Here is a 25,636-nt window from a genome sequence, read left to right as displayed (position 1 = left end):
AATGATCCGTGGTGTATAAGACCTTAACTTTGATTATATCAGGGCAAGAATATCATGTGGTGCAAGTAAGTTAAACATCAGATTATTTGATATACTGTGTAAAGATTTAAACATCAAGAGTAAAGTTTTCTGTTCCATGTGGAGATTCATTAATTGTAAAAAAGAAGCATGCTTGATGGATTTATGAAATGAAGGACAAAGCTGCTTTATTTTTAGAGCATTAGAAAAAAAACTGCATACATTTTTAAAAATTATAATTTTAAAATTCTGCCATAAAATGCAATAATGCATTAATATATGCTACAATGTGGATGAACCTTGAAAACATTATGCTAGGTGAAAGAAGTCAGACACACAAAAAAAAACATTTATCAAATGCTTTCACTTTTATGAAATATCCAGAACAGTCAAATCCATGGAGAGAGAAAGATTAGTGGCTACCAGGGACTGGGAGGAGGGCACTAAGAGGATTGATTGCTTAGTGGGTTTCCTTGGGGTGATGAAAATGCTTCAGAACTGGGTAGAGGTGATGTTTACATAACACTGTGAATATGCTAAATAGTACTAGTGATAAACTTTATGTTATGTATATTTAACAACAATAAACATTATAATTTTTAATAGAGCTTGATATATGTGGCAGACATATCTGAATATCTGACCTGAAACTTCAAATGACAATTATCAACATCCCTATTTATTAGACTTAAAAGTCTTCATTTCCTTGAGTTGAAGAAGTTCAGTTCTCAACAAAGACAGAAGTTCTCAAAGCAAATTTATTAAAAGTGCCTTCAAGTTTAGGGGGAACCTCAAGTACTATCTAGTTTGTTCAATGAACTAAGGTGATAAGTTCCCACTCCTGTAGTTGAAAATCTTGCCCAAAAGCTTATGAGGCTTCTCTCTTATAGTTCAATCTTTGCAAGAAGATATCAAAAAGGAATTTTGGAACTGAAGTTTGATTCAGATATCAAAGACATTCTAGGAAACCACTCTGAAGAATTTTTGGCAAAAATCTCCCTGTTTATTCCCAAGTAGGTAAGCAGACCTTGTGTGTCAATCATCCCATTTACATAAGCATACCTTTATACAGGTGGTCTTTCAGAAACTTTGAGTATGAAAACTTTGAAAAGCAGTATCACAGACCTAATGTTGCAAATGGCCTAGATAGTGCTTTGCCCTTTCACATCCTAGATAGAAAAGTATACAGCAAAACAATCAGATTCCAATACTGAGGCCACCTGATGTGAAGAACTGACTCACTGGAAAAGACCCTGATGATGGGAAAAACTGAAGGTAGGAGAAGGGGATGACAGAGGAGGAGATGGTTGGATGGCATCACCGACTCTATACTCCGGGAATTGGTGAACAGGGAAGTCTGGTGTGATGCAGTCCATGGGGTCACAGAGAGGCAGACACAACTGAGTGACTGAACTGAACTGAATATCCTTTTCCCCACTTTGTGGCACCTTGGGAGTGCTGTGTTTCAGTGGTGAGGCTACAACATGGCAATGTCTGTCAATGTGGGTTCCTGTGGGGCTATGTGGAGCAGGGGCCTCCGGTGATTTGTGCTATATACATAAAGTGAATGAAAACAAGTTGTTCTGGTTAGGCCACTGATATTTCAGGCTTCCTTTGTTTCGGCAGCATAGCCTTGCCCCTCCTGATTAATATAGAAAGTTAGACCTTTTCCTCTATGTAAATAAAATGTTGAGAGAGGAAATGGGCTCTTCTCTAATCACAAAAGCTTTCATTCATTTTTAGAATAGCATTTAACTTATTTTGAAATTTCAAATTATACTAGCCAAGCTATTTACATTTATCAAATTGAGACATGGTCTAAAAAAAAATGCTAAGACTATATAGTTCAGATTATATAGCTTTCATGCTTTCATCTACTTTACGTAAAAAAAAAAACCTAATTAAAAATTCAATTGTAATAAATTTTGCATACATGACCATACATGATCCTATAAGAGACTGTTTGTCTGTTTACTTTGGGCCATAGCAATTACTCAGGGTTTTATTATTATTATTATTATTATTTTTTACTCAGGGTTTTAAACTCAATTAATTTGCATTTATTGATTGTTCAAAGAAATTTTTTTTGGTGTCTACTTACACCTTCCTCCTCAACTAGATTGAAGACCCTAGTTTATTGACATCTTTTTGAGGCAAAAACTGAAAATGTACGACAGAGCCAGATGGTACTTCTTTTAATACCCCATTTAATTTTTAAATTTAGAACAATAAAGTATTTCAACCAAAGTACAGAAAGCACACATGTATCACCATCCATATTAAATAAAAGATGCTAACTTTTTGCCATATTTGCTTCAGAATTCTTTAAGCTTTTAGACTATACAGTAATGCTTATTATATGGACTAAAACCAGTTTATCCATTCTTTTATGATAGACAATTTCATTATTTCAAATAGTACTACAATACAAATTCTTATTTGTGACTGCTGTGTCCTTGTGTAGGAGTTTCTGTTTTGGTATGTATCTACCTAAAAGTAGAAGTACTTGGTCATGTAAGATGCACATCTTTAACTTTGCTGGTATTCCCAAACTGCTCCCCAAAACTATTACGCCAATTTGTTTTCCAAAAGCAATGCTACAATTTCTCCACATCCTTATGAAAGCTTAAGATTTACATTTTAGCTAATCTTTTAAGTATGAAAAAGTATCCCACCCACTGTTTTATTTTAAATTTTCTGATTGAGGATGAGGCTATCATATTATTTATCATTTGAGTTTATATTAACTGAGTTTATATTTGAGTTTACATTAATATAATAGCTATCCAATTTTATCATGCACTTGGAGAGATTGCTAAAGATGGTAAGTTTCTGACTTAGCAGTCTGGCACAGGAACCTTGAAAATCAAAGGTTAAAAATAATGCCATTTTTACTTTCAATATTTAAAAGCAACTTCAACTGAGCTGGATTTTAATTTAGAAAAAAAATCTGACAACTTATCTTTGAAAGGATCATATAGCAAAATGTATGATTCACTGATCCTTCTTGAACCTGTGGAACAGACTTTTCATATATCACCTGGTAACTGATTAGTATAGTAATAAAGCAGCTTTGATGGAGCTTTTAGAAACTTGAGGTTAACAGGTAAGTCTCTTATTGATAAGTTAGTAGCCAATAAGGAAAAATGACCTATATTATATATTATAGATGAATAAAGCAGCTGCTGCTTGAGCATGACTGCTGGCTCTTTCAAATCTGATCTATCTAAAACAGCAGGATATAGTGGTCAGGTACAGGACACAGAATCAGAAGGCCTGGATCTGAGTTCCAGATTTGCCCCTCATTAGCTTTGTGATATTAAAGCAAGATGAGCATTAATTTTCAAGTCTGTGAAACACTGATAAAACACCCATGAAATTTTCATAAGGATTAAAAGAATTTTATAAAATATATCTATGTTAGGTTATTACCACATAAACAGTCTGGAGGACTACAGTCCATAGAGTCTCAAAGAGTTGGACACAACTGAAGCGACTTAGCACACATTACATAAATATTACTTTGAAATATATGCTTGCTGAAAGTCAGATTTTGGCAAGAGAGTTTATAATTCAAATTCTATCAACAAATATAGAATCTTTTGTTTGAAAAAGCAAGGTATCTGAAATTTAGGAAACATTTAGCTAGGTGACCTTCACCAACTTAAAGAGTTATACCACAAGAGCAAGGTTCCTAGATTCTATGTATCAGACGTGAGCAGCAAGTTATTGAAGACAGTGCTCCACCAGCACTGACTTTCCTCAGGGTAACTGCAGAAAAACACAGATACTATTCCCTCATAAGCCATCAAGATGTTACTGAAGTTAGAAGATACTTCTGATAACCGTGATACTAGAATAGGTCAGAAACAAAAGCTTTTACCAGGTTGGACTTGGAAAAGAAAATGTGTAACTTTCCACTTGTCTTCTGTTATTAAAAAAACACCTGAAACAATATTCTTTATTTCAAACAACCAAGTTAATTTTTAGTGTTTCAGCTTGTCTGCTCAGGACATTTGCCTTTGAACTATGAAAACATACCAGATGAACTGAGGAATCAGGGAGTATTTTCAATATTTTATTACTACAACTTTAAAACCTCCAAGCAGATGGTAAGGAAACACATTCCCACTATTTACTGGCACAGGTAGTCTGAGTGGAGAGACCTGTTCCTGCTTTCTTAGGGAACATACTGAATCAGGTTTATCCCACAATTTATCAAACATTAATAAAGAAGGATTTTTCCTGTTTGAAATAAATTTCTTTGCAGTGATGTGCTTCTTGTTGTGAGACTTTCCCCTCAAGTATTAGTCAGGTTCTTCTCTTCTTTTTTTAAACAAGGTCACAAAACTGGGTAACAGTTGATATTTATAAAGATGGTAACCAGTGAAGACTTAAATGAAGATCTTTCATGCAAATCTTTGATGGATCATTAGCCTTAATTCCAGAAGAAGCAGAAACTCTCCTGTTGAGATGTATAAACACCTTTCAAGGAATGAGTCAGGTTGACAATGACAGTCTTGATGGAAGATGACCAACCCAAGGGTATCACATTCATAATTAGTTATTCAAATTTTTCTTTTCAAACTAATATCCGAGAAAGGTTTTAAAAGAAGTTTTGATTTAAATTTGTATTTAGAAGTGGTCATTTAAAATTCAGAAACTTAAAATCTCCAATTTGTTTCTTCCATTAAATTATCACATGTGGAGGGAAAATATATAAAGATAGGATAATTGTACTTGAATTTGTCTGTCTTTTATTTTGTAAACTACAGAAACAAAACAAAATGTGAAAAAAATTCTAATTTTTTTTTTTCCCTGAAAGGAGACATTGATTTAGGAGCACAGTTACTAAAAGGCCTCTTTCTTCACCAGCATTACTGACAGAAGGGCTGAATGGGGAAAGTGGAACCTTACTCTACAGTTTTTTTTTTTTTTAATTTATGGAAACAATCAACATACCTGATATTATATTCTTTCAGGCCCCAGCAGTTGTGAAAGCTGTTCTTCCCCAGGATTGAATAAGGAAGATAGAGAAAAAGGTCAAGGTATAAGGACTCTATTTTTCAGTGCGTTTTGCTTAGAATTCTTAATTTTCAGCAATTTTCAGTTTCTTAACTTGCTATGAGAACCATGTGGCCATTTTTTATAAATGTGCTCTAAAAATATACTCTGTGATATGTGTATGTTTACATTTGTCTTTATTGATAAGCAGGCAAACACCAGGCTTTAAAAATAGTATAGATACAATTTTCTATTATTTATTTTTAGTATATTTCATAGAGCCATTGTCGTCACAATTATAATCAATTTAAACAGTTAAAATCATTTTAGCTATTTTGTTTCAGTGAGCATATTATGTTTTTTAATGGCATTCAAGCAACCTGTTTGCAAAAAAGAGACTAAATTTAGAATTACTGATTACTAAAATTCAGTAAGATGATGAGGCTAGCTTTTCATTTTTTTCCTCTTCAGATTTATTTTCAAAGTGGATAATTACTTTCAGAAACATTTCTTAATTACAGGGAGAAGTAGAATATTTAAAAATTCATATAAATAACCTCATATTTTAAACACTTTAAAAAATGTTGTTTATCATTGTTTTTCAAAGTCTTGGCTCTGGAGTCAGGCTACCTGGATTAAAAGCCTAATTCTACCAATTAGCAAGTTTTATGACCCTGAGTAAGTTATTTAACCTGTCTGAGCCTGTTTCTTCATTTGTAAAATGAGGATGATAACAGATTAATCTCATAGGCAAATTATGAGGACTGAATAATAAAATATGTAAAGTACTTGTCTGGCATGTGATAATAAATACTCAATAAATGCTAATAATATTAATATGTACAGAGAAACTCTGGGTGATATTATGTGCATATTACACATAGTTTTTGATAATTATTATTTGTAGATAATCACTCAGCAAATGTTAACTGTCTTCTATGTACTAGACAAGGTACTAAGCACTGGGGCTACCAAGACCGTGAGACACAGTTCTTATTACTACCAAAAGCTTATTTTTGTTGAAGGAAACAAATTAACCTGGGGATCAGCATACTATGCAGTAAGAGTGTAACAGGGTAGAAAGCTTTTTATAAGGTGCATGAAAGCAAGGGCCTTAACAGAAGAAGGTATAGCAGAGAGGCTAGACTCAGGCATACTGTTAACTCCCTTCTTCTTTGTCTTCTGGTCTAGTGGCTAGAAAACAAAATACTCTGTATCCTAGTTTCCCTTGTAGCTAGGTGCACCCAAGTGACGTCACCCTGGAGGTGGAAGTTCCTGAAGTGGGAAAAGAGTAGGTGCCCTGAAAATAAACACAGAGTTTTCCTAGAAGAAAGACCTTTTGCCCTTTCTCTCTTCTTCCTGCCTTGGTATTTGGATAGAAGGTATGGATGTGCAGCAGCCATCAATGCTGTGATGGGACAAAAGGTGACTCAGCAAAACACAAAAAGCCTAGGACTCCAGTAAGCTACTGTACCGCTCTCTGATGCCTAACTCTGGACTTACTAGATGACACAAACTTATTTCTTTAAGCCACCAATAGTTGGGGTTTTCTGTTATCTGCACCTGAATGCATTCCTAGTAGATAAAAAGCATTCTGAAAAGGTATTTGAGCCAAGTCTGAAAGAAGCAGGAGTCATCCAAGAGAAGAAAAATGAGAAGAGCACAGCTGGCAGAGGAAACAGCGTCTATTAAGTCCTGGAGGTGGCGGGAGCGTGGAGGGCCGATACCGGCAGCTATTCTATAATGTGCACCTTCTGGTTCTCGGACAGCTTTAGCCAGGTGACTCCCAACTTCTCCATCTGCCTCTGTGTTTGAGGGATTCAATACTCTCCCCTCAGTGGTTCCATATGGTAAGCAAGCATTCTTAAATGGTAAGTTCCGTGATGATGAACATAAAAACTGTGATCCCTGACTAATGTTTAGCCTTCTAGAAACACATATTTGTGGTTAATAAGTCAATTAGATTTCACATTAACAATTTACACATACAGCACCTTCGACTGAAGCTGCCCTGTGTGCCTCTATTTACACTACAGGCATACCTCCTTTTGTTGAGTTTCCTTTTATCATGCTTCACAGATACTGTGTTTTTTTTTTAACAAACTGAAGGTTTGTGCATCCCTACACTGAGCAAATCTACTGGCACTCTTTTTTCCAGTCTTATTTGCTCACTTTGTGTCTCTGTGTCACATTTTGGTAATTCTCACAGTATTTCCAACTTCTCCAACATTATCATTGTATCTCTTTTGGTGATCTGTTATCAATGATCTTTGATGTTACTACTAAGACTTGCTAGAGGCTCAGATGATGGTTAGTGTTGTTTAGCAATAAAGTCTCTTAATTAAAGTATGTACAATATTTTTTAGACATAATGCTACTGCACACTTAATAGACTACAGTATACTGTAAACATAGCCTTTGTATGCACTGCGAATCCAAACAATTTGTGTGACTCACTTTGTTGCAATATTCACTTTACTGTAGTGGTCTGGAACTGAACCCTCAGTATCTCTGAGGCATGCTTAGAACAAGTACAGTTGTTATCTCCTTTAATACTGCCAGCAACTCAGTGGATTAGAAACTATTATTATCACCCTTTAAAGTACAACTAAAATAGGTTAAAATTTTCCAAAATCAGACAATAATGGCAATAAAGGTAGGGGCAAAGATAAATACAGGACTGTGTCATTCTATAGTCTCAGCTCTGAGCCATTCTATTATATTGCCAGTTACTCTTAGTTTCTGACCTATTTATTCCACTTTACTTGTTTAAATCCTTCCTGAATCTATGCAATAAAGTTTCAGTTCCCCATCTGTACTCTGGGGATGAGCAGGGGTGGTTACCTCCTAGCAGGTTAGTGTGTGAAGAAGGGAAATACCTAAGCTGAGGAGAACAGGGGGAAAGAGGAGAATGCCAGAGGAAAAAAAAAATGTTCTTTCTCTCTAAAGGAATGAGAAGTTTCTGTTCTTATGGGCAAACTGTGAAGTATTCAGTAATTCCAACAAAGAAATTCAAATATTTTAACAAGTCTATGGTCTCTGAAAGGTCTCAACTGAAGGTGGTAACACTTCTTGATATTTTAAATCACAAAATGTTTAAAAATTGAGTCATTAGGTTATACTCATTCATAACTTTAAAAAATATTTATTGATCATCCTCATGTGCCTGTAGGCATATTCCAGTGAATATGTTGCTACACTCAAGAAGCCAAGAACAAATAAAAATACTAATTATGACTATCACAGAGGTGACTACATAAAACAAATGAAGGTAAGCACAGGGTATTAGGGGAAAGAAGATATATCAGACTCAGACCTGAGAAATCCCAGATGGCTTTCCGAGGGGTAGTATCTAAGATGAATCTTAAAATATAGCTACATATAGTTGGAAAAAAAAAGAGCAAGTGGATAGTCTAGACCAGAGTTTTTCATCATTTAACACTACTGACAATTTTAGGCTGAGAAGTCTATCATAAAGTAGTGCCCCGTGCCTTCCCTCGTGGCTCAGACGGTAAAGCGTCTGCCTGCAATGCGGGAGACCTGGGTTTGATCCCTGGGTTTGGAAGATCCCCTGGAGAAGGAACTGGCAACCCACTCCAGTATTCTTGCCTGGAAAATCCCATGGACAGAGGAGTCTAGCAGGCTACAGTCCATGGGGTTGCAGAGAGTTGGACACGACTGAGCGACTTCATTTTCACTTTTGCAGGATGTTTAAATAGCATACTTGTCCTCTACCCACTCAACTGGTAGCACACTCTGAGTGTGAAAAACAAAAATGACTCCAGATGTGGTCAAATGTTTCCTGGGGGCAAAACTGCCTCCAGTTGAGAACCACTGTTCTAGAACTGCACTATCCATAAGGCTGCTACTAGCCCCTTGTGGCTATTTAAATTAAAATCAAATTAATAAAACTAAAAGTTCAGTTCCTCGGTCACACTAGCCACATTTCAAGAGCTTAATAAATAGTCACATGTCTGTAGTGGCTACCAAACTGAATAGCACACATACTGGACATTTCTACCAATGCAGAATGTTCTAATGGCCATTGCTGTTCTAGACTAAGAGGATATATATTCTCTTCTCTTACTTCACAAGCATTCACAGCTTGCTGACAAGTCTGCAGAGGGAGTAGAGAAAGATGAGATTGAATAAGAGAAGTAAAGCCTAGTATGAAGGCTCTTCAATGCCTTAAGATAAAACAATGGGGAACCAGTAAAAGGTCTTAACCAAGGGTATAAAATACAAAGATTCACATTTCATAAAGATGTTGGAATGATGTTTTGAAGAATGGAATAAAAGTGGAGGGATGAGAAGCAGAAAAATAGCTGCAGTTATTTCCAACAAACATGATGGTCTGGATTAATGTAGAAGCAGTCAGGATACACAAAAATAGAGCAATTTTGAAGGCACAAGTGATGGGATGTGGTGACTGACTAGATGTGAGGTAGGTGAGAAAGAGGATGAAAACAAGAAAGACTACCAGGTTTTTAGGTTGGCTGAGTGAGTATATTCACTAAGATAATATGACAGAAAGAATAATGGCCCTCCAATATGTTCATGTTCTAATCCTCAAATCCCTAGAACTGTGAATCTGTTACACCACTGTAAAAGGGACTTTCCAGATGTGAACACATTAAGGACCTTGAAATGGGGAGAGCATCCTGTATTATCTAACAGGCCTAATGAAATCACAAAAGTCCTAATAAGAGGGAAGCTGAAGGAGATTTGACTACAAAAAAGAGATGTGTCAGAGTGACACTGTGTAAGACGTGAGGACTCACTGCTGCCTTTGAAGGTGCAGCCACTAAAAGCTATAAAAAGCAAGAAAAAGATTATCCCGTACAGCCTCCAACAGGAATACAGTCCTCCTGACACCTTCATTTTATCTTAGTGAGCCCTATGTCAGACTGCTGATCTGTAGAATGACAAGATAATAAACTTGTGTTAAGCCACTAAATTTATGATAATTTGTTACAGTAGCAATAGGAAACAAAACAAATAGGTTCAGAATTTGGGGTGTGATACAGTGAAACTAGTTCTGGAAAAGTTGAGTTTCAAGTGCCTATATGACATCTTAGTAAAACTGATCAATAGACAGTAGCTGGCTATATGGTCTGGAGCATAAACTGGGGATATATAATTAAGAGTCATCAGCATACTGAGATTAGTTGACACCATCAAAGGAGATGAGGTCACTATGGGCAAATACAGACAGAATGCAGAGAAATACCAAGAAACTGCAACTGACTGTGACATGTTCAAATTCCAATCAGATAGCATTGAGACATCTCAGTCAACACGCAAAAAATTCAGTATAGACACTACAGCAGTAACACCCTAGTATAAGAGCTGAACTAACTCTAAAGTCTAGCTATTTCAGACTTGCCCCAACAAAGCTTAAACACAACCTCAAAAGGATAACCTGCAAGTGCTTTAGCTGCCAGCCAAAGATAACTGTAATACATTTTAAAGAAAGAGAACAAAATCTAGACATTCTAAATGAATACTAAACTAAAAATTACTAGACATGTAAAGAAGCAGAAAAACATGATCTCGTAATTGCAACAAAAACTCAGTAAAGAGACTTAAGAGATAACTAGAAAACAAAGACCTTAAAAGAGTTTTTATGAACATGCTCAAGGATTTAACAAAAGAAATGGAGGATATAAAAGAAAATAACCAAGTGAAATTTCTAGAACTTAAAAAATACAAGGTCTTATAGATCACATATGTCAAGAAGATTAAGGAATGTGATAATAATATTAAATAAATATAAACTATCCAAAATGAAGCAAAAAGAGAAAAAATGACTAAACATAACCTTAGTGACCTGTGAGAATTACTGAGGAATGTAACATAAATAAACTTTGAGACCCATGATGGAAGGGGGCAAAGAAGAGTATTTGAATGGCTGGAAATTTTTGAAAACTGATGTAAAACTGTAAACCTACAGGATTATAGAAACTTAATTAATCACAAGCAGGTCAAAAACAAAGAAAAACAAGGCTATAAGGCTATAAAATTGCTGAAAACCACTAATAAATAATCTGGAAAGAAGCCAGAGGAGAAAAATAGAACATATTACACACAAGGGAAACAAGAAAGAAAACAAACTTCTCAATGGAGTCTATGCAAACCAAAAGAAAACAGATCTAGACTGCAAAAAAGGCTGAAAGAAAAAATTTCTAGAATTCTATACCCAGTGAAAATACCTTCTGTAAACGAAAGATTTCTTCCAAATAAACTAAAACTGGGCAAGTTAATCAACAGTAGACCTACAATGTAAGAATATAAACAGCAAAATGGTATACATACACTCAACCTTACAGGCAATTCCAAGACAAAGCTTGTCAAATTGGTTAAGCATATGCTGTCATCAACAACAAAAAAACACTTTAAAGTGTTTATATAACTTTGCTCAGAAGTAAAGGGATGAAAAAAGATATGCCACACTAACAAGCACTAATTATAAGAAAGATGGAGGGGCTATGATATCAGACAAAGCAGACTTGAAAAAAACAAATGTTACTAGAGATTAAAAACAAAAACATAATAATAATAAAAGAATCAATTCATGAAGAATACATAAAAATCTTAAATGTTTATGCTCCTATTAATAGCTTCAATACATGAGGCTAACACTGACAGAATCAGAGATAAAAAAATTCACAATCACAATCACAAGGTTTTAGCATCCCTCTCAATAACTGAAAAAGTGAAATATCAGTAAGGATAAATACGTTTTGAAAAACAATAACCAACTGGACCTACCTGATAACAGTTGACATATAGAGACAGAAGAGCAGTCTATCCAGTAACAGTAGAATATATGTTATTTTCAAGTACATATGAAACATTCACTAAGCTATACCAAAAACAAGATTCAATAAATACTCATCTACTTGGAAACTGATCATACTATAGTATGGGTAACAAGAATAAATTAAAATAAGAAAAGTTTCATTTAACTGAATGACAATGAAAACACACAAAAAATTATGGAATGCAGCTAAACCAGTGCTTAGAGGATTATTTGTAGCATTAAATGTTTACAATGAAAAGACAAAATTTAAGTTAAAATTTCTTTACTGAGGGGCTAGAAAAATAAGTGTCAATTAAAGCCAAGTTAAGCATAAGAAAAAAAATGTACATTAAAGGAGAAAGAAAACAGAAAACTGACAAGAAAGAAAGTAAATGAAACCAAAAGTTTAGTTTTATTTATAAAATTATTAAACCTCTAGCTAAGCTGATTAAGATAGAAGATACAATTGCTAATTTTCAGTAATGAGAGGGAACTGCTAAAAATCCTATAGATAGTAAAGGATGATAAGGGAATATTATTAAACAATATTATACTAACAAACTCACTACTATAGGAAACACGAACAAATTCCCTGAAAGACACAAATATCAAAACTGCATCAGGAAAAAATTTAAGTATAGCCTTGTAATAATTAAAGAAACTGATTTCATAGCTAAAACCTTTACCACAGATGGTTCCACTAGTGAACTCTACCATAAATATTTAAAAATGAGGGAATTCCCTGGCAATCAGTGGTTAGGACCCCATGCTCTCACTGCTGAGGGCCTAGGTGAGGACCCAGGTTCAATTTCTGGTCAGGGAGCTAAGATCTCATAAGTTGTTCAGGGTGGTCAGAAAATTAAATAAAAAAATAATAATAATACTAATTTTAATCTAAATTCCTTCAAAATATAAAGGATAAACACCTCCAAACTCATTTCATGAAGCCAACATTACCCAGATACCAAAAACAAAGACACTACAAGAAACCATCAGATCAAAAGCTCTAATTAACACAAATAGTCTTAAAAAAATAGCGAATCCAATGCTGCTGCTGCCGCTAAGTCGCTTCAGTCGTGTCCAAACTTGTGAGACCCCATAGACAGCAGCCCACCAGGCTCCCCCGTCCCTGGGATTCTCCAGGCAAGAACACTGGAGTGGGTTGCCATTTCCTTCTCCAATGCATGAAAGTGAAAAGTCAAAGTGAAGTCGCTCAGTCGTGTCCGACTCTTAGCAACCCCATGGTCTGCAGCCTACCAGGCTCCTCCATCCATGGGATTTGCCAGGCAAGAGTACTGGAGTGGGTTGCCATTGCCTTCACAGAATCCAATGCAGCAGTATATAAAAGTATAACACAACATACGGAGGTATATGCACCATATGGAGCTTACCAGGGGAATGCAAAGATGGTTGACTTTGGAGAATTAATCAGTATAATTTATCAAGTTAACAGAATCACAGAGAAGTACCATGTGATTATTTCTGTAAGTGCAAAAAATCATTTGGTAAAATCAAGTATATATTTGTGATATCAAGTTAACAGAATCACAGAGAAGTACCATGTGATTATTTCTGTAAGTGCAAAAAATCATTTGGTAAAATCAAGTATGTATTTGTGATAAAAAGTCTCTTAACAGAAAAGGAACAGAATGGAATAACTTTAAAAAAGCATTCATAAAAAAGTTAACGCTAACAGCACATTATAAGGTGAATGAATAAATGGTTTTCCCCTAAGACTGAGAACAAGGGAAAGGAAATCCAATTCTCATCATTTCTATTCAGAATTGAACTGGAGGTTGTAGTTGCGAATAAGGTGAGAAAAATGAATGAACAGACATTTAGACTGAAGTCGGATTAAACTTTTATTCATGGATAATATGATTGATTTGGTAGAGAATTCAAAAACTTGATGTAACATGTGAACTTAGTTAAGTCTGCATACTTACAAGGTCAATATACAAATCAGTAATAAAATATAATAAACACTTTTTAATGCCATTTGTGATAAAATCCAAAATCTTATTTAGGAATAATTTAAGCAAAATACACACAAAACCAGAAAACACTGCTAAGAGAAATTATAGAGAAATCAACTAATATGGAGATACACCATGCTTATAGATTAGAAAATGTGTCATTAGGATAGCCACTGGCCCCAAATCTATCAATAAATTCACTGAAACAGAAACAAGTCCCAGTAGACTTTTTTTTTTTGACAGAAATTGACAAAGTTATTCTGAAATTTGTATGGAGAAGCCAAAACCAATTCAAATAATTACATTACCTGATGGCAAGACTTTTGACAAAGCTACCATAAACAAGACAGTGTGGTGATATCATAAAGACAGATAGCAACTGATGGGGAAAAAAAAAAACTCTAGCCAAAGACCCACGGCAGACTTCCTAATAAGCAGTGCTTAAACAACTGGATATCTATCCATTTGGCTAAAAAAATAAACACTGAAGTTCATCTTATACCAAACATAAATTTAAATCAAATTGGCTCACAGACCTAATACAAAAAGCTAAAACCATAAAACTTCTAGAAGAAAATATGATAAAAACAATGTGAGAAAGTTGAGATACCTAGAACAAATGGAATGAATAGGCCAGGACGCCCCCCCCAACCCCAAGTAACTCTAAAATGATGGAAAAATGATTTTAGGGCTTTGGAAACTGACTAACGGAAACATACTGAGAAGTGTTTGATCATTAAAAACTGCTGAACTTCAGGTGTTAACTGTGAGAGTCAGTTTTACTCCTGTCTGGGGCTTCTCCCATGACCTATCCACATGGATGAGGCTGACTGTGTTTAAACATGAAAAGGAAAACTTGATGACAATGAAAAAAATACCAAGGAATCTCAATAAAAGTTGAGAAAATAGAACATAAAGAAAGATAATCAGACAAAAAAGGAACAAATCCCAGAGACTAGAGGGATAAAATCAATCATTTAAACTTACGTGTAATGGCAGCTTCCTATGGAGAGGGGAATCCAAGGGACAAATATATATGTATATGAAGAAATAATGGCTGAAAACATCTCAAATCAGATTAATCTACAGATGCAAACTCAGCAAACCCAAAGTAGGATAAACACAATGTGATCCATACCTACATGTAAAACAGTCTCACTGTTGAAAGCAAGAGTAGGTGGGTGAGTGAATGAATATATGAATGAATCTTGATAGCAAGAAGATAAAAACAACTCATCATGTACCAGAAGAAAACATGATTAATGACTGACTTTTCATCAGAAACAATGAAGGCCAAAGGTAGAGAAATGATACATTCAAAGAGACAGAATTTTTTAAAGAGAAACCTAGGAATCAAGAATTCTATATCCAGTAAAACTATTCTTCAAAACTGAAAGTAAAATAGACATTCACAGACAAATCAAGACAGATCAAGAGAATTCATTGTGAGCAAACCTGCCTTGTAAAAATACTAAAGGAAATTTTTTAGACCAAAGGAATTATCCTTAATTCCTTTGTTTCCCCCTTTACATTCAATACATCAACAAGCAAGGCTTACTGGCTTTAAATCCAAAATATGCCTTGAACCCATTTACTGTACTCTTTCCCTATCTTCCCCTTCCAAGCGCGCAACCACCTTGCATTCTTATTTCGACTTTTCCAATAGCCTGATTTCCCTGCTTCTACTCTTATACCCCTAAAAGCCTATTTCCCAACAACTGCTAGGGTATTTTTTAAAAAAAGAAAACTAGATCATACTATTCTTGTACTTGAAATCTTTTAATTGGCTTCCATGCATTTAGAATAAAACACATACTATTTGCCATAGCTATTCTTTTCTCCTATCACCCTCTCCTCCCTTCGTTAAGTTCCAGTGCACTGGGTTCTTCGTATTCTTCAAACATTCCAGGCTCATTTCTGTTTCAGAATTTTTGTACTTTCTGTTCCCTCTGCCTAGTATTTGTCACAGCCAGATCTTTACACAATACTGGCTTCTTCTTATTCAGGTCTCTTTTCAAATGTCATTTCCTCAGATACTTTTGCTAATCATGCAATCTAAAGATTCCCTATACACTGTCAGTTGTCTCCTTCTGCCTTTTAAAATTTTTGTAATAGCATATTTATTATTATCTTAAGTTGTAAAGCTTATTTTACCATTCATTTAATGTCTACTTCACTCAATAAAATGTAAGCTTTATGAAGACACAGATCTTACTATCTTGTTCATCAAATATATATATAACTTTAAAATTCATGCTAAAATAGAAACACTTCTGAATTCTTAAAAGATTAAAAATCCTTTTTATTCTTATTTAGCATTTTATAAATGCCATTTAACAAATTATACCAGTCTTCTGTCTCGACTTTCTCAATGAAAAGAAAAAATTGAATAGTCCTCCAATATTATCACAGATACTAAAAGAAAAAAGCCAAGAGTCTTAGATAACAACTGTACTTGTCTTGTTTACCATTGTATTTTGACACCCAGAGAGGGTCTAGCAAAGAGTAATTATGCAGTAGTTACTGAATGATAGATATAAACAACTGAGAATACATATGAACTCTTGAGAGTAGAAAGAAACAGAAAATGCTCTCTGGGGGTAAGGTTACCCCTCCATCCCCAATCACTACCTTCCTAGGTCTTAAGAGAATTATTAAATCTGTTTTAACAGACTGGATTTCTTGAGGGCAAGGCAACATGTCCTTTGGTTTCCCAAATATTCAGCATTGGCCCAATAATTTTTTTTTTTTTTAGTAAATGCAAGAGCATGAGTCTCTTCATTTGTAAAAGGGAATTAACAAGATCATCTACTTTAGAGTATTGAAAAAAGGGGGAAAAACATCCCCACAAAGTACTCTTTCTCAAACATTAGGTTAGAAAAGCGCAGGAGAACCTTTCATACCTGTTCTCCTATGAAGTAATGTTATTTACTCACCTACCTAGAAACTAGTATCATAAGCTAAAAAGATCATATACTGTTTCAGCACCAGACGCTGCAGACCCCTGCTCCCTAACAAAAAGAGGTAGCTTATAATGAAGACACAAACCTGAGTAAGAAAGTCCTAATGTCACAAGAGAAAAAGAGGACTAACAACAGTGACATTTTGGGGAATCTAACAGTGCAGTCACTGAATATTCTAGAGATCAGGGAACATTCCAAAACTTTCCATGAAAGAAGTCAGTACTATTCCAGTAGTCTCAGTAGCTGCATACTTCTTCCCTTATATGTTTAAGAGAAGATCAATGGAACAGAAAATAAATTTAAACCATTTAAATCTAAATTTAAACCATTTTGTGGCTTTAACTCCCAAAGGCCAGCAGTCCAAACACAAAAAGTATATTATAGCAACAAAAACTAATACATTAAGTATTTTAAAAAGCTTTTATTTAAACAAATTCTTATAGTCTAAAAGTCCAATCTAAATGTAAACTATTATTGTGGCTTTAATTCCTGAAGTCTAGCAACCCAAATATAAAAAACACACTACAACAAGAAAAGGGCTTCCCTGGTAGCTCAGATGGTAAAGAATCCACCTGCAATGAGGGAGACCCCAGTTCGATTCCTAGGTCGGGAAGATTCCCCTAAAGAAGGGATAGGCTACCCACACCAGTATTCTTGGGCTTCCCTGGTGACTGAGCTGGGAAAGAATCTGCCTGCAATGTGGGAGACCTGGGGTCCATCCCTGGGTTGGGAAGATCCCCTGGAGAAGGGAAAGGCTACCCACTCCAGTCCTCTGGCCTGGAGAATTTCATGGACTATATAGTCCATAGGGTCGCAAAGAGATACAACTGAGCAACTTTCACTTCACTCACCACAAGAAAACTAACCTATCAAACATTTAAAATTTTTTCTTTAATAAATCCTTTAAGAATTACTAGAATAGAAAGCTACACATTCACTTTATTAAATGCTGAAGCAATCTTTAGTAAAAGCCAGTAAGTTTCAAAAACATGTAATTACCTCAGATTATGATTTCATTATTGATGACATATAGGCAAGTAGACAGCATACAGCCAGTTCACCCCATGGTTGTAATTAAATGTCAAATTTTACTCACTAAAACTCAGCTCCATTTAAAATAAATATTTACTCAAAAATAATATATTTCATATAGTGGGAAAAGCCTTATAACAAAAAGACTTTAAGATTAGTTATTTTACTTACCAAAATGCAGTCCACCTTAGATTGTATAGTTTTGCTAAAAGAAAAAGAAAGTTAAATTAGTACGACTAATAAATTTAAATTTATTAAATATTCAAAGTATTTTCAAACAGACATGGTAATTCACTATCCATATCCATTTTTTCATATCCATGAAAAAAATAAGTTAGATTTCTTATTAAGATTAGGCATCAGAGCCTAAAACTGCATTTTTCACAAAGCAAAACAAAAACCTATTTCCTATTCATTGTGCTAAATTCAATCCTAAAACATGACCAGAATATTTTGAGTTCATTGCTATAGTAATATTGTTGTTATGCTCTATCATTATAACAGATATTTTAAACAAACAGTTAAATTTCTAGTCATACATAAAAGTGCAGATGTATTAGTACATAAAGAAATAGAACATAGTGTTTATAATGAATTATGATTTTTACTGTATGCCTGCCACTCTGGATAATGATTTGTTTAGCATTTAAAAGCCATAATGGTGTAATATTATCTGTATATCTAAAGACTTGTTACAAAGTAGATTCTCTTGGGGACTTTCCTGGCAATACAGTGGTTTAGACTCCTTGCTGCCACTGTAGGGGAGCGTGGGTTTGATTCCTGGTTGGGGAACTAAAATCCCACATATAGCTCATTAAGGCAAAAAAATTAAAAAAAAAAAAAAAGTAGATTTTCTTCCCCTCCCCTCTTTCTCCCTCCTCTCTCATACACACACAGACACACACACATGGACTCCCTAGACATAAAAGTAAAACAGACTAGCTAATATGACAATAAGTTGGAGAAAAAGACTATACTTAGAAATAACACAAAAGCCACTATATATAAATTAACTGAATTACTGAAAAAAGTGAACAATTGATATATAAAAAAGCCAGTATAAAATAATTTAACTAATAATTGAATCTTAACACATCAAAGTGCAAATGCAATGAAATCATACAAAAGTTCAAAGATAGTTTATATACAATCATAAAAGATGTTACAACCCAAATTATTCTCAATAAAAGGTTCTAGAGCCACATAAATGCAAAGAATGGTTATTTGCCTTTACATATAGCTACACATTTAATCTGTGGAGTAAGCAAAACTAAGTATTTAAACCACAAGTCAGTTAATGCAATCAAAACTCTACCCCGTACTTGAATTTTAAATTTCATTATTTAAAGACCAAAGTGTGACTGTATTAAACTCAACTGCAAAATTCAGAATGATTAACAGAAAAAGAAAAGTAAATGATACCTTTTGGTAAGAGGAATTGAAATCCCCTCCTCACAGTTCCATAGAAAATCTTTAGAAGTTTAAAATTTGGGGGGATGTTGAGATTGTGTGTATAGCTTCTCACTCATTAGCAGCTAAAGCGTGCTATCTTTCTCACTTCTTAACTCCCACAGTTTCTCTGAGATAAGAGGGTTTTCTATAGTTTAAGAATTGCTGCGAAAAAATAATATATGAAAAATACAACTGTTTCTCACCATCAGTTTTCATTCCAATCCCAATGAAAAACAATGCCAAAGAATGTTCAAACTACCACACAACTGCACTCATCTCACACGCTAGCAAACTAATGCTCAAAATTCTCCAAGCCAGGCTTCAAGAGTATGTAATCCATGAACTTCCAGATGTTCAAGTTGGATTCAGAAAAGGCAGAGGAACCAGAGACCAAATTGCCAATATCCGTTGGATCATCGAAAAAGCAAGAGAGTTTCAGAAAAACATCTATTTCTGCTTTATTGATTACACCAAAGTCTTTGACTGTGGATCATAACAAACTGTGGAAAATTCTTTAAGACATGGGAATACCAAACTACCTTACCTGCCTCCTGAGAAACCTGTATGCAGGTCAGGAAGCAACAGTTAAAACCAAACATGGAACAGACTGGTTCCAAACTGGGAAAGGAGTACGTCAAGACTGTATATTGTCACCCTGCTTATTTAACTTATATGCAGAGTACATCATGTGAAATGCCAGGATGGATGAAGCACAAGCTGGAATCAAGATTACCAGGAGAAATATCAATAACCTCAGATACACAGATGACACCACCTTAATGGCAGAAAGTGAAGAAGAACTAAAGAGCCTCTTGATGAAAGTGAAAGAGGAGAGTGAAAAAGCTGGGTTAAAACCAACATTCAAAAAATGAAGACCGTGGCATCCAGTCCCATCACTTCATGGAAGCAATGGAAACAGTGAGAGACTTTATTTTCTTGGGCTCCAAAATCACTGCAGATGGTGACTATAGCCATGAAATTAAAAGATGCTTGCTCCTTGGAAGAAAAGTTATGACCAACCTAGACAGCATATTAAAAAGCAGAGACATGACTTTGCCAACAAAGGTCTATCTAGTCAAAGCTATGGTTTTTCCAGTAGTCATGTATTGATGTAAGAGTTGGACCATAAGGAAAGCTGAGCACTGAAGAATTGATGCTTTTCAACTGCGGTGTTGGAGAAAACTCTTGAGAGTCCCTTGGACTGCAAGGAGATCCAACTTGTCCATCCTAAAGGAAATCAGTCCTGAATATTCATTGGCAGGAGTGATGCTGGAGCTGAAGCGCCAATACTTTGGCCACCTGATGTGAAGAACTGACTCATTTGAAAAGACCCTGATGCTGGGACAGATTGAGAGCAGGAGGAGAAAAGGATGACAGAGGATGAGATGGCTGGATGGCATCACTGACTAGATGGACATGTTTGAGCAAGCTCTGGGAGTTGGTGATGGACAGGGAGGCCTGGCGTGCCGTGGTCCATGGGGTCGCAAAGAGTCGGACACGACAGCAACTAAACTGAAGAGGGTTTTCTATAGTTTAAGAATTGCTGCTAAAAAATAATATATAAAAAATACAACTGTTTCTCACTACCTTGGTCTAAACCATCATCATTTCTTTTCAAAAGTGTTATAATAACCTTCTAACTGGTTTCCCTGCATCTATTCTTACACCCTCCAGCATCAGTCCCGTGAGCTATTCTCAACCAAGTGTTCAAAGCAGCACCATCCACCACATTAGTCCCATGTTCCTAGAGGATCCAGTCCTCCGCTATCTTTCTAATCTCATCTCATTCTCGTCTATTCCTCCTTCATTCAGCTCCTGCCACGCTGGCCTCCCTGCTTCTCAAGGCAGGAGCAGGGCCTTGCACTGGCTTTTTCAGTCAGCCTCTAAGACCCTTCCTCCATGTAACTTATCTGGTCACTTTCTTCATGACTTTGCTAGATATTATCTTTCACAGGCACTTCTTCTCTGACTACTTCTTCATGTAAAATACTTTCCATCACTCTCTATTCCTTTTGTCCTGCTTTACTTTTCATTATTGCACTATTCTGTATTTTTATTAATTTATTTGTTTACTGGATATCTTCCTTGGCTAGAATTTAAACTCCATGAAAATAGGCTCAATCTGTTTTGCTCACTGCTGTATTATCATTTGGTACATGTTAGATGTTCAATAAAATCCACTGAACAAATGAGTGACAAAATGTACATTTAGCCCCCCATATAAAGAAAATTCTTTGGGACCACTTAGGAAAGCATATTTTAGACAAACCAACATGAAAGTGAAAATGTGATTTTTTTTTTAAACTGTAGATCTAAATATATTCCCCTTCTACCAGAAGCTTTTAAATGTTTATAAAAATGCCATTACACTGTATATATTCTGCAAATGTCTTTTTCACTCAACCCTGTCTTTGAGATCTCTCCATGTTGATACACTTTAGATGAAGTCCATTTATTTTAACTGCTGAAAGTATCTCACTGAATGACTATATCAAATTTATTCATCCAATCCTCTACTGAAAGCCAATTAAGTACATTTTTCTTCAAGCAATGCTGCAACAAACGTCTTTGTACAGGTCTCCTGGTATACACAATCAAAAACTTCTCAGTTATAAATCTGAAAATTGATTTTCTAGGATTCATGAATATATCTTTTCAGTTTTATTATGTATGACAGAATTCCTCTCCCAAAAACTCCTGTATGCATTCATACTTCCATAAGCAAAATATATAGTCTCTATTTTCCTATTCAGTTCAGTTCAGTCGCTCAGTCCTGTCCAACTCTTTGTGACCCCATGCACTGCAGCACACCAGGCCTCCCTGTCCATCACCAACTCCTGGAGCTTACTCAAACTCATGTTCAATGGGTCGGTGATGCCATCCAACCATCTCATCCTTCGTGGATCCCTTCTCCTCCCGCCTTCAATTTTGCCCAGCATCAGGGTCTTTTCAAGTGAGTCAGCTCTTCGCATCAGGTGGCCAAAATATTGGAGCTTCAGCTTCAGCATCACTCCTGCCAATGAATATTCAGGACTGATTTCCTTTAGGATGGACAAGTTGGATCTCCTTGCAGTCCAAGGGACTCTCAAGAGTCTTTTCTAACACCACGGTTCAAAAGCTTCAATTCTTCGGCACTCAGCTTTCTTTATTGTCCAACTCTCACATCCATACATGACTACGGAAAAAACCATATCTTTAACTAGACGGACCTTTGTTGGCAAAGTAATGTCTCTGCTTTTTAATATGCTGTCTAGGTTGGTCATAACTTTTCTTCCAAGGAGCAAGCGTCTTGTAATTTCATGGCTGCACTTACCATCTGCAGTGATTTTGGAGCCAAAAAACAAGTCTGCCACTGTTTCCCCATCTATCTGGCATGAAGTGATGGGACCGAATGCCATGATCTTAGTTTTCTGAATGTTGGGCTTTAAGCCAACTTTTTCCACTCTCTTTCATTTCCATCAAGAGGCTCTTTAGTTCTTCACTTTCTGCCATAAGGGTGGTGTCATCTGTATATCTGGGGTTATTGATATTTCTCCCCACAATCGTGATGCCAGCTTGTGCTTCATCCAGCCCAACATTTCTCATGATGCACTCTGCATATAAATTAAATAAGCATGGTGACGATAAACAGACTTGACATACTCCTTTTCCTATTTGGAACAGGTCTGTTGTTCCATGTCCAGTTCTAACTGTTGCTTCTGGACCTGCATACAGATTTCTCAGGAGGCAAGTCAGTTGGTCTGGTATTCCCATCTCTTTCAGAATTTTTCACAGTTTATTGTGATCCACACAGTTAAAGGCTTCGGCATGGTCAATAAAGCAGAAATAGAAGTTTTTCGATGATCCAGTGGATGTTGGCAATTTGATCTCTGGTTCCTCTGCCTTTTCTAAAACCAGCCTGAACATCTGGAAGTTCACAGTTCACATATCGCTGAAGCCTGGCTTAGAGAATTTTGAGCATTACTAGCGTGTGAGATGAGTGCAACTGTGTGGTAGTTTTGAGTTAATTTTCCTATTAACTTGTGCAAAAAACGTACATGCATATGCCATTTATACATGATACATATAATATATACATTAAAAACTTGCCATTTTAATGGGTATGAAAAAACTTTTAAATTGTCATCATCCCAATTACTAGCAATGTTTTATACTTTTTCACCTGCTTCTTGACTGTATGGGTTCTCCTCCATAAACTGCTGGTTCTTGTTTTTGCCCATTTTTTAAGTGGAGCTGATGATTTCTTATTAGATTGGAGTAGTTCTTTATATATTCTGGAGACTAGTCTTCTCATCTTAAGTATGCTAGTGATACATTTTAGTAACTTACTAAAGTTTAAATTCTTGATTTAGTAAAAGTTATTAATTTTTTTCTTTATGAACCTGTGTTTTTTGTTGTAAGAAATCCTATCTAGCTAAGGTTTTAAAGACATTCCATATTTTGCTATAAAATTTTTGAAGTTAGTTTTTTTTATTTTGATTTAAAAAAATTTTTTTTAAATTTTTTTTTAATTTTGATTTTAATCAGAGTTTATTCCGTATGGTATTTGGCAAACCAATTGCTTCCTGTTTTACTATGGGCTTCCCTTGTGGCTTAGCTGGAAAAGAATCCGCCTGCAACGTGGGAGGCCTGAGTTCAATCCCTGGGTTGGGAAGATCCCCGGAAGAAGGGAACAGTACCCACTTCAGTCATTTGGCCTGGAGTATTCCATGGATTGTATAGTCCATGGGATTGCAAAGAGTCAGACATGACTGAGCGACTTTCACTTGGGCTTCCCTGATAGATCAGTTGATAAAGAATCCGCCAGCATTGCAGGAGACCCTGGTTCGATTCCTGGGTTGGGAAGATCTGCTAGAGAAGGGATAGGCTACCCACTCCAGTATTCTTGGCCTTCCCTTGTGGCTCAGCTGGTAAAGAATCTGCTCGCAATGCAAGAGACCTGGGTTCAATCCCTGGCTTGGGAAGATTCCATGGAGATGGGAAAGACTACCCACTTCAGTATTCTGGCCTGGAGAATTCCAGGGACTGAATAGTCCATGGGGTGGCAAAGAGTCGACATGACTGAGTGACTTTCACTTTCACTTTACTACGTGTACATGCTTTGCATACATGTTTACATACATGCTTTAATCTGTTTCAAGCTTCTTTCATTTTTATTATTAATATACTTGTCTATACCTGAGTCAATACCACACCTTGAATGTGCAAGATACCCATTGACCATTTTTGGAATGGTCCTGATCATTCTTGGACGTCTAACTCCAGGTGAGCTTTTAGTTTTTCCATATTCAACAACTGTACTGAAACTATAGGTATTACAGAAATGGGGGAGCTGACTGATAACTTGAATTTATTCTTGCCTGTCTTTAAAGATGTCATGTAATTTTCTCTATTATCTTTTGTTAATGAGTGCTAGGTAGCTTATAGACGGTATTATAAACTGTATGTCTTTTTTCTTAATATGTTTTCCAATTGGTTTCTGCTAATGTTCATTCTGATGTGGTGAATGTTGGTATTGATATTCTATGCTACTGGTATTCTATCCTGACTTGATATCCAGCAGCCTTCCTGAACTCTTATTGGTTCTAATTGTACATAGATTCTCTAGTAGAATATAATTTCACTTATGATAGTGAAAATATTCTTTTTCCTTTCCAATCTCTATTTCCTCCCACCTCTGCTTCTTATATAATTACTTTGACTAAAATCTCTAATTTAATGGTAAAAAGTAGCAGTGACAGCAGACATCCTTCTTCCGTTTCCAAATTTTGCTGCAAAAATTTAATATACTGCAATATTCCATTTAGTGGATGTTTTACAATTTCCTAAAATATTCGCTGAATAATGGATGGTTTGACTGACTCAACTAAAATAAAATAAAGCTTCAACATTTTAATGTTCTGCTTTGAATACTGACAAGCTAACTTAGAGTAGCTTTTCCATCTTTAACAACCATATACTGTGGATAAAATATAAAAACAGATATGACCAAAAGCAGGTAGTAACTGGAGGGACATCAACCTTAAAAGAAGGAACTGCACCAGATAGGATCGGTATTTATAGGGCTGTTGCCTGCAGTCACTTATATACAGACACAGCGACAATCAGTAGGGACTGAAGCAGAAATCTGCCTTCCTGATAGCGAAGGAGCCACAGGACGAAGTCTTGGGCTAGAAAGTGCCACAAGATTTCTGCATAAACTATGCCCAAATATTTAGACGGCCTTCATTTGGGGAAGGCTCCAAGGATTCCAGCAAAAAGCAACAGCTGAAAAGTGTAAAGATCTGAGTTGAGAGGAGACTTCTGTTGCTACTTAAGACAGGAATGACAATGTTGGGACATTTGAATTCAGCCCTGTTAACTGTCTACCAGGAACAACAACAAAAAAA

At 35.6% G+C, this 25,636-nt stretch overlaps 1 protein-coding gene across 2 annotated transcripts in view; it reads right to left on the bottom strand.

Moving 5' to 3' along the window:
* Positions 1 to 25,636, bottom strand: part of RFX7 (regulatory factor X7) — a 141,072-nt gene that overhangs the window by 53,251 nt on the left and 62,185 nt on the right. For both annotated transcript variants that reach the window (XM_043471879.1, XM_043471880.1), the window contains exon 3: positions 17,967 to 18,000. In XM_043471879.1, coding sequence (XP_043327814.1) covers positions 17,967 to 18,000 — 34 coding nt within the window. The remainder of the gene's footprint in view (positions 1 to 17,966; positions 18,001 to 25,636) is intronic.

The sequence above is a fragment of the Cervus canadensis genome, chromosome 6 (genome assembly GCF_019320065.1).
Source record: "Cervus canadensis isolate Bull #8, Minnesota chromosome 6, ASM1932006v1, whole genome shotgun sequence".
NCBI lineage: Eukaryota > Metazoa > Chordata > Mammalia > Artiodactyla > Cervidae > Cervus > Cervus canadensis.
The sequence above is the reverse complement of the archived record's forward strand: the minus strand, read 5'-3'. Positions and strand labels throughout refer to the sequence as shown.